Source organism: Hipposideros armiger, unplaced genomic scaffold (assembly GCF_001890085.2).
Source record: "Hipposideros armiger isolate ML-2016 unplaced genomic scaffold, ASM189008v1 scaffold_478, whole genome shotgun sequence".
NCBI lineage: Eukaryota > Metazoa > Chordata > Mammalia > Chiroptera > Hipposideridae > Hipposideros > Hipposideros armiger.
This window is the reverse complement of record NW_017731828.1, coordinates 1,309,090-1,318,687: the sequence shown is the minus strand read 5'-3', so window position 1 is coordinate 1,318,687 and position 9,598 is coordinate 1,309,090. Positions and strand designations below refer to the sequence as shown.

Sequence of the window (9,598 nt, the reverse complement as noted above, 5' to 3'; positions counted from 1 at the left end):
GAGAGAGAGAGAGAGAGAGAGAGAGAGAGAGAGAGAGAGAGAGAGAGAGAGAGATTATGAGTATGTGGCACATGAATACATGTGCATGTAACTGTAAGATGATGTGCAAGCACGTGTGTGTAGTTAGACGTTAGAGCACTGGGTTTTCATACAGACTTGGAGATCTTCTTACTTAGTGGAGCTTCCAGACAGGAATGCCCAGCGTTTCCATTCCTAAGATTGTTCTTCTGTACCCACACTTGTTCCCACCTACCTAAGAGGATTGCTGTGTGGGAGCAATGAGAGAAGGGCGCGGTGTTAATACAGGGTCACGGGGCACCACCATCAGGGGCGGCCGTCCTGTTTCTCGTCATGGTATTAGCCAACGTATAACGCTTAGTTAGGACAAGTCTTATCAAAAGCCTTACTTCTCATAACTCTGTTTCTCAGACCAAAAGCAGTGATAGTGCCTGGGAGCCTGTTAGGAACGCAGAATCTCAGGCCCCACCTCACACCTTCTGAATCTGAATCTTTGTTTTCACAAGCTCCCTTGGGGGGATTCATCCAACATTAAAATGTGAGAAAGCAATGTCTAGAGCAGAGCTTCCAGGGTGGTGTCCACTGGCCACATGTGGCCATTAAGCACTTGAAATTGCTAATCTGAGGACTGAGACTCACTGTAAGTGCAAAATACACACCAGCTTTTGCAGACACAGTATGATTAAAAGATTCTACAGTATCTCCAGAAGGGTATTTGGATTACATGGGGAAGTGATAATATTTTAGCACATTGGTTAAATAAAATGCTACGAAAATCAATTTCACTTGACTTTTTTTTTCAAATATAGTTTTAAAAATATGGTTATTAGAAAACTTATATGGCTCCCATTGCATTTCTATCCGAGCAGGGCAGTGGGTCTCAGGGTGCAGCCCCTTAACTTGGGGCATCAACATCACTGGGGGATTTATTAGAAATGCAAATTCTTGGGCTGGAAACTCTGGGGGTGAGGCCCAGCCATCTGAGTTTTTGTAAGATCTGCAGGTAATTCTGATGTCTGCTAAAGCTGCAGAACCTCCCCCAGAGAAATGATGCTAATGCTGGAAGTGAATTAATGCCACTCATGAGTTTACCACAGAGCAGACACATTTTTCTCAGGGCTAAGGGATGGTTTTCTGAAGACGTTTATGCCTTAGAGTTCCCATTGTTATAGGACATTCACAGCCCTGGGGGATTGAAGGCGACCTCCTGGCTCTATTATCACCTAATTTGCTGACCTTTATCTTTCTGGGCCTCAGCACCCTCATCTGTAAAAGGAGGGATTTGGACTCAAAGACACTTCAATGACTTCCATCCGCACGGAGCGCTAAGTTTAGACCACACTGAGGACCAGAATCGGCAACACGGGGATTACCTTGAACTGCAGCATGTTTTCTGTGTGATAGATCACCCTGAGGCGAAGGAAGCTGATCTCTGCAGAGAGAGGATCCGAGGTGGCCGCCTTTGCTGCGGATGGGGGTTGCGTGTCCTGTGGTGGTGATGCCACTCTTGCTGACTCAAGGGTCATCAGGTGGGTAAGGTCTGTGGTGATGCCAGTGGGCAAATACTGAATGTTACTGGCAGCAAACTTAGGGATGGTGTCATAGAAGCAGGTGGGCACGCCAGGAACAGTTGTGGGCTGGAACACGAGGACAAATTCTCGGTCAGCCGAGGCTCTAATTACTAAAGAAGTTGGTTAACACAGAGCAAGTCTCTTATACCATGTCCATGATTATGGGTTGAGTTGCATTCCCCCCAAAGATGTTTAGTCCTAACCGTTGGTGCCTGTGAAGGTGACCTTATTTGGGTATAGGGTCTTTGCAGATGATCTAGTTCAATGAGGTCATTCGGGTGGGCCTAATCTAACATGACCAGTGTCTTTATTAAAGGGGAAATTTGGACACAGAGGCAGACATGCACCCGGGGAGAGAACACCATGTGAAGACGAAGGCAGAGATTGGGGTGATGTTTTCATAAACCAAGGAACACCAACGATTGGCAGCAAACCACCAGAAGCTATGAGAGAGCCATGGAACAGATTCTCCCTCAGCGTTTTTGTTTTTGTTTTGTTTTGTTTTTTCAGAAGGAACCAACCTTACCAACACCTTGATCTTGAACTTCAGGTTCCCAAAACACTGAGATAATAACTTTCTCTTGTTTTCAGTCACCCAGTTTGTGGTACTTCATTATGGGAGCCCTAGCAAATGAATACATTCATTTCACACACACACACACACACACACACACACACACACACACACCCCTCCTATAACAGGTCAGTCATGAAGGGTCAGCCAGAAGCCTGCTCTGGAGACTGGAATCCTATAAGGTAGGGTTCTGCTCCCCAGGTCCTCATTGCCCCCATTGTGATCTTGAGGAAATCACTTATTTTCTTGGGCTTTCTTTCTCTCTATTTTTCAAATGGAGAGAAAGAGTTGTACCTTACCTTCCTGCTTGGACTCTCGAATAGATGGGGGAAAAAGATCACTTAAAATATGCAATGCACAATGTATTATTGCTTTGTTAAAAATAAAAGTGGAGGGGCGGCCAGTTGGCTCAGGTGGTTAGAGCGCAGTGCTCATAACACCAAGGTTGCTGGTTCGATTCCCACATGGGCCAGTGAGCTGCGCCCTCCACAACTAGATTGAACACAATGACTTGACTTGGAGCTGATGGGTCCTAGAAAAACACACTGTTCTCCAATAAAGTTTAAAAATAACAATAAAAAATAAAAGTGGAACTTAAAATAGTGTGGTTGGAGGAAAGAAAGCCAGAGCAGCAATGAGCCTCTCCTGACTCAGGATCTCAGAGGAAGACGCTGATCACCTATCACTCGGAGTTGGCCAAATAATACATCCGTTGGCACAGTGTCATTTTCCTCCTAAAGAATGATTCCTGTGCAGCCCAGCAGCATTCGGAAAGCGCTTTCCAGGCGCCTATCATGGGACAGTTTTTGCAGTTTCCAGCTCACTGTGGTAATCTGCCCTCCTCCTTACCTCCCAAAGGCACTCCCGCTGCCTACAAGTCTCCTCAGAAACAGCGGGATCCTCAGGGTAGCAGTTGAACTTCTCCAGGTCACTGACTGGAAGATCCCACTTAATGGAGAAATTTTTCCCCAGGGCCAGGTTCGTGAGATCAGAGACTACCACCATCTGAGGAAAGAGAAAAGAGGCCATGGGGGAAAATGAGGAGAGGGAGAGATACCTGGATAATGTCCTTCTCTGATGGCCTGGAAGTCAGGACTGGGACAGCTAGCCCTTCATCCCATGTCACTTTGCCATGGGGTAGGTGGAATGTCATTGTTTCGCCTCTGGGGCTTTTGACGTCCCGGTCAGGAAACGCACTTGGCATATTCCTGAACTTTCTCACCTCATGGAGTCACTATGGAATATTGAATGGGAAGGGCTTCGATCATGTTCAGGAGTACAGGTCACAGGCAAGGTTGTCATTGTTAGACCATTGCCTTCTGAGAGTGATGCGCATACATTTTAATAATGATGATGATAATAACAATGGCTAAACTTTATTGAGCCTGCACATGGGCCAGGAACTGTGATAACCACTACATATGTAGTATCTCTATTAATCCTATAAAGCTATCCTATGCTGTGAAAAATAGGGCTATCTGCATTTTACAAAATAGAAAACTGAGGTTCACAGAGGTTTAATGCTTTGCCCAAGATCTCACAGCTAAGGGGTGCTAGAGCTAGGATTGGAATCCCATTCCATCTAACTCTAGAACCCAAGCTCCCATCCTTTGCTCCATATGTTGGCAAAATGGAAAGGCGGTGCCCTAAGAAATAGTGGACTTCTCAGCGCTTGGAATATTCAACTAACAACTGGAACCTTTTGTCCGAGATTGTCATGTAAGGGAATCATTCAATACGATTTACTCCTTGTGTTTTACTGAACTCTCATTCTCTATAATGATATATAAAAAAGCTTAAAACACTAAGATAAAATATCAGCTACATCTCCAAGAGAGTCTTTAACTTAAACGACAGGGTAAATTTGTAAATACTGTCCAAACTAGGCCAATGCATTGAATAACATAGTTCAAATAACGTATCACACTACATCACATCTGGGAGCAGCATGTCTAGTTCTAAATTTGCCTAGAGAAGAACTGCTTTCCTTCAGGGTTCCACTAAAAGAACTGTCCTCTTCATAGCGCTAATGAAGCAAAATGTAGGGGACCGTGTGACGCACACACGCGTTTCTCCTTCTGCATCCTGCCTAGGATATGGGAGATTTCCCAGCATGCTAGTGGTCTCTGTGGCTGTCCAAACTCAAAAGAGCAAGGGAGAGTTAGCTCTCAGAATCTCAGGCCAGGGCTTTTGCAAGGGTGCCACAGGATGGCAAGATGGAACAATCTCCCACCTTCAATGAAGCGTTGTAGGAAAAGGATAATTTGGAGATGAAATCCTTCTCAACAAAGGCAGTAAAGTTGGTAGGTTGTTTGTCCATTCCCATGATTCTGATATTTGTAAACATGAGGCTGTCATTGTCCATATAATTATTAGTTATAATATTTGCATGTAGATGGTTCTGGGGGAGAGGAGGAGAAAAACATCAGTTTAGAGACCAAGTACATCACACTCTAACTGTGCCCAAATACCACTTAACATCTTTCTGAGATCTAAGTTATGGCCTTTATCACTGAGGTTCTAAATAGTACCAGAGGATTGCCCCCAGAGAATCTGCTAACCCACACTCTTTTAACAGTCCTAAATCTTTCAGTAATATTTCACGCTTGCTTTGGTTCACTGGTTATTTATTGATTCTATTACTCAGAAAATGCTCTTGTCATCATGGAATTTTCAAGTGGACAAGGTGGTATTCACAAAACAAACGAAAAGACACAAGCATACAAGAGACCCACTGGCTCCCAAAGGAATAGAATACACACAAAATAATGCCCCCAAAGTGTTACTTTTTATTTTAATGATAATGCTGATAAAAGCTAATATGTATATAAATGCTTATTTACTATGTACCACGCACTGGACTAAGCATTTTACATGTATTATCTCAATCAATCCTCACAGCAAACTATGAGATTGCAGCTATAATGTTCCCCAGTCTACAGATCAGGAGACTGAAGCCCAGGTATTAGATAACTTATTCAGGAAACCACAGTTCAAAAGTGACAAAGCTGAGCATATATAACAAAGAAGGTGGAGCTGAAGACTAAAGAAAAAAGGGAATTAGGTTGAAAAAGAGCCAATCCCCAAGCTTATGTGTCATATGATTCCATTCATGTGACATTCTTGAGAGGACAAAACTATAGAAATGGAGAACAAATTAGTGGTTGCCAGCGGCTAAGAAAGGGGGTGTGGGGAGAGGAGGGTAGGTGCCGCTACAAAAGAGCAACATGGGGGCTTCTTGTGGGGATGGGAGTGTTCCACATCTTGGAAGCATCAATATCAATATCCTTGTTGTCCAATTGCACTATAACTTCATAAGATCTGTTACTGAGTAAAGAGTAAAAGGGAGCTCTCTGTAATATGTCTTACAACTACATGGTGCTCTATAATTATCTTAAAATAAACAGTATAATTGAGAAAACAATATAAATTTAAAAGAAAGAAGAAATCAGAGAGTTCCCCACAAACAAATCTCTGCCCATGTTCAATCAGACTTCTGAGAAAACCATCTTAGAATTCTCCCATCTTCTGCAAGCCTGGCTGCTTTTTTCTCTCTCTTGGTTCCCTTAGAGAATAGAGACAAGGCAAGTGGCATTATGTCTTCCAACCTCTCAAAACTGCCACTTCATGCCTCTGCCCAAGGTCCATGTTTAGGGGCTGGAAAAGAATGCTGTTAGCCAAGAACCTCCAAAAAGCACTCCCCCCCCACACACACACACATGCCACATACCACACACACTTGCATCCTCTCAAATAAGGGCAGTGCTTAGAGGGCATGCATCATTTAATAGAAAACTCAGAGGCAATGATTTTTTTTTTCCAGAAAAAAAGCCAAGTTCTTCACTGAACTCAGATTGAATTTTTATTAGGCTTATACATCTAACACAGATTAAAAACTTTCATTTTAACTTAAATCCTTTCCAGGGTCATGGGAGTTAGACAGTGTCCCTATTCCACATGACTAAGCCCCTAGGGCAAACCCCACACTCCACAAGCAACCACAGGAAAGAACACACACTGCGTGTTCTTCAAAAGCCAGTACTTGCCAGCCGAGTGGCTCAGTTGGTTAAGAGCATGAGCAACAGGGTCACTGCTTAGATTCCCACATGGGTCAGTGACGCTGCGCCTGAGCGGAGCTGCCGCTGAGCTGCCAACAGGTGGCCAGATGGCTCAGTGGTTAGAGCACACACCCTTAGCAACAAGGTTTCCGGTTCGACTCCCACGTGGGATGGTGGGCTATGCCTACCTGCAACTAGATTGAACACGGCACCTTGAGCTGAGTGGCTGTGAGCTGCCAATGGGCGGCCGGATGGCAACTGGACTTGGAGCTGAGCTAGCTGTGCCCTCCACAGCTAAGACTGAAGGACAACAACTTGGCTGTTCCCCTTCCCCAATTCCCCAACACTGTTCCCCTTCCCCAATTCCCCAATAAAATCTTTAAAAACAAACAAACAAACAAACAAACACAAAAACCAGTACTTACAGAGGTGACAGAAAAATTATACAGAATATATTTCTTTTCCGTTACAGCATCTGAAAGACAAAGGTTGAGGAGTACCTGTTACACAGGATGCAGAAGCTGTGTGGTCATGCGCTCCCCTTTGCCATCTATCTCTGCTTACCCACGTTCTACCCGTTTCTGTCAAACCACCACAAAGCTTTCCTGGACACTTGAAACCCACAGGAACTGCGCCCTCCTCTGAACTCCCATGGCACTTCGAAGAACTATTTTGCTGGCATTTAAAACATTTGGATTCACATGATAGTTACCTACATGCACAACACACATATCCTGCTGGACCAGGAGTTCCTCAAGGGCAAAGTCTATAGACACACACAAAATAGTGTCCCCTAAATTGTTTCTTTTTATTTTAATGCTGATAAGAGCTATCAGAATAAGAGCTATCTTATTCATATTCATATCCCCTGCACACAGTGCAGTAATACGTAGCCAATCCATATTAATCAATCCTGGAGCACAGGCAGGGCAGGATTTTTACATGATCGCAGAGCATAAGCTTATGTGAGGTGCTTATAGGGAAATCCTACAGTGGAAAAACACACTATGCAAATGAGATACTTCCTATCCAACAGTACCCAAAGCAGTATTTTACAAGTCTCCCAACAAAATGTATTATTTGGTATTAATAACGATACCCAGAGGAGAGAATTAAACTATAAATCCAATAATGTCTGTTGCTTTGGTAGATCAAGGACATATAAGCTGCTCATCTGAAGTTTATTTTAATGCATGGTGCTTGGCCAACCACACTTCCAAAGAAATTGACTCTAAGTTACAGAAATCGGCATCCATGATGATAAGGTTCATGCCAGCTCACAATGACTAGTTTCACTGAGCACATGCGGCAATGGTACCATAAGGAGATGTACCTGTAGACACACCATCGTCCCAGTACAGCTCGCCCTTTGCTTCTCTCTTGTGGTCCAAGGCAACAATGAGTCCCAGAGAATTTTTCCGACTGTGAAAGAGCAATTCTCAGATTCATAGAATGAAGAAGAGATAGAACTGTATTAAACTAGTCCCCTTCATGCCCCATGGGCATAGAATCTCAGCGTCTATTCTAGAAGCTGAGTAGAGATGGACCTTGTGTGGAAATATGGAAGCTGGGTGTGGGTGGACAGAAGGGGTTAGCAGTGAATGAACCCAAAAACAGTCAAAGGAGATGGCTCCTGCTGAAAACTGAGCTCATGAGAACACCAACAATTAGCATTATTGGGTGTGTACCACGTGACAGGGACATTTCTAAATGTCCTATGTACACTAAATCAGTTACATTGTTTCATTCAAGCCTCATAATACTTCCAAAAAAGTCGAACTATTATCATCGCCGGTTTACAGATGATAAACAGAAACACGGAGAGTAAGCTGACATGGTAACACATCTGGTATGCTGTAGAGCTGGGGCTGGAACCCAAACTTTCTGGCTCTCGACCTTGAAGCTATGCTGACCTTCGTACTTTTATCTCCTATGTAACTTGCATTCTCTCCTGCCTAAGGAAATCCACCTGAGGACCGTTTCTGACCATAAGGACATCCTCATGAGTGATGGTTTTGACTATTCTTATAATCTGATTCAATCCAGAAGAGAAAGACTAAGGAAATACGAAGGAACGAAGGCTCCATTTACTTCCTGCTAAATGAAGACTCAGATGCCAATTTGGGGCCAACCTTGAAAGGTGGGGAGAAAGGTTACTGACTGGAGATGTCTTCCCTTGGTTTATCCGCTTTTCGTCCCTATCTTAGCCCCTTGGAGCATGAGAACGGCGACACCTTAGAAGAGTGAGGAACTTACCTCGTCTCTGTGGTTGTGTTTGGCTCCTGGGTGGGGAATATGTAGCCCCCTCGAAAGTGAACGCCTATCTTATCAGGGGGCAGAAGCATCTCCACCCATTGTTTCCTCCATTCAATGGCTGCTCCCTGACCAACACAGGAAAACCGATTAGACAAAAGCTTTTGGGCTAGGTGGGACCTTGGAGATCTTGTTCCGCTGCCTCATTTTAAAGAAGAGAAAAACAGAGACCCCCAAAATGAAGTGACCTGCCCAAGGCATACAGGAAGCAGACAGTAGAGCTGAGACGCCAACCTATGCTATTTCCATGCTGTGATCCCACAGCTAGGCTTAAATTCTCTGGGTTTTCACAGCCTAAGTCCTGTTACTAGTCCTGATAGCTGCGTAGTAGGCAGGTGGACATAATGAAAATTCCCATCAGCCTAGGCCAGTTATTCCAATGATTCCATTGTACATTTGGCAAGGCCTTCCTCACAGAAAAGTACCCACGATCAACTGAATCTGAAACCTCGTCCTATCACCCTCCCCCAAGCTCCCACACTGCTGCCTTGGCCCTGCCCTCTGCCAGAGGTAGGTCTGCGAGCCACTTGGGCTGCCTCACTTACTGTCTCGCAGTCGTACCAGATGGCGTCTGGGATGTATGCTTTCACTCGGTCCACACCCTAGGGAAACGATAGTGAGCAACAAAATCAGCATACCCCTTTACAATTTACACAAGAACGCCACACGTGGCTGTGTGTGCTCATCCGAACAGTCCTGAGAGACGGCTGGGATCCTCCCCATCTACAAATAAGAACTCAGATACTCAGAAAGGTTGGGCAGTTTCCCCAAAGCAGAGCTGGACCTAGACACTAAGTGTGTTTGGCTTTGAGGCTCCTGGCCGTTCTAAGGGAAGTGGAGAGGATGTTCAAGCACTGAGTTGCCTGTGTAACCTCACAGGTGGGCGGAGACTGAAACCTCCAGGCCCCCAGGAGAGCCTTCCGGCACGACCACCTGCTGGTTGGCAGGACTTGCCATGAGACGGTGTGGTGGAAACACCACCTCCAAGGGCCTTTGACATGAGTATGTTGGCAAATTTTCATGTATATAAACTAATTGCCCTAATATTGACCCCACCCCACCCT

At 44.7% G+C, this 9,598-nt stretch overlaps 1 protein-coding gene across 1 annotated transcript in view; it reads right to left on the bottom strand.

The window, feature by feature from the left end:
* The window catches only part of MGAM2 (maltase-glucoamylase 2 (putative)), a 78,221-nt gene that overhangs the window by 29,825 nt on the left and 38,798 nt on the right, over positions 1 to 9,598 (bottom strand). The window contains exons 19-25 of the mRNA XM_019666758.1: positions 9,080 to 9,136; positions 8,478 to 8,602; positions 7,555 to 7,643; positions 6,647 to 6,696; positions 4,397 to 4,564; positions 3,013 to 3,168; positions 1,392 to 1,655 (exon numbers count right to left, since the gene is read on the bottom strand). Coding sequence (XP_019522303.1) covers positions 1,392 to 1,655; positions 3,013 to 3,168; positions 4,397 to 4,564; positions 6,647 to 6,696; positions 7,555 to 7,643; positions 8,478 to 8,602; positions 9,080 to 9,136 — 909 coding nt within the window. The remainder of the gene's footprint in view (positions 1 to 1,391; positions 1,656 to 3,012; positions 3,169 to 4,396; positions 4,565 to 6,646; positions 6,697 to 7,554; positions 7,644 to 8,477; positions 8,603 to 9,079; positions 9,137 to 9,598) is intronic.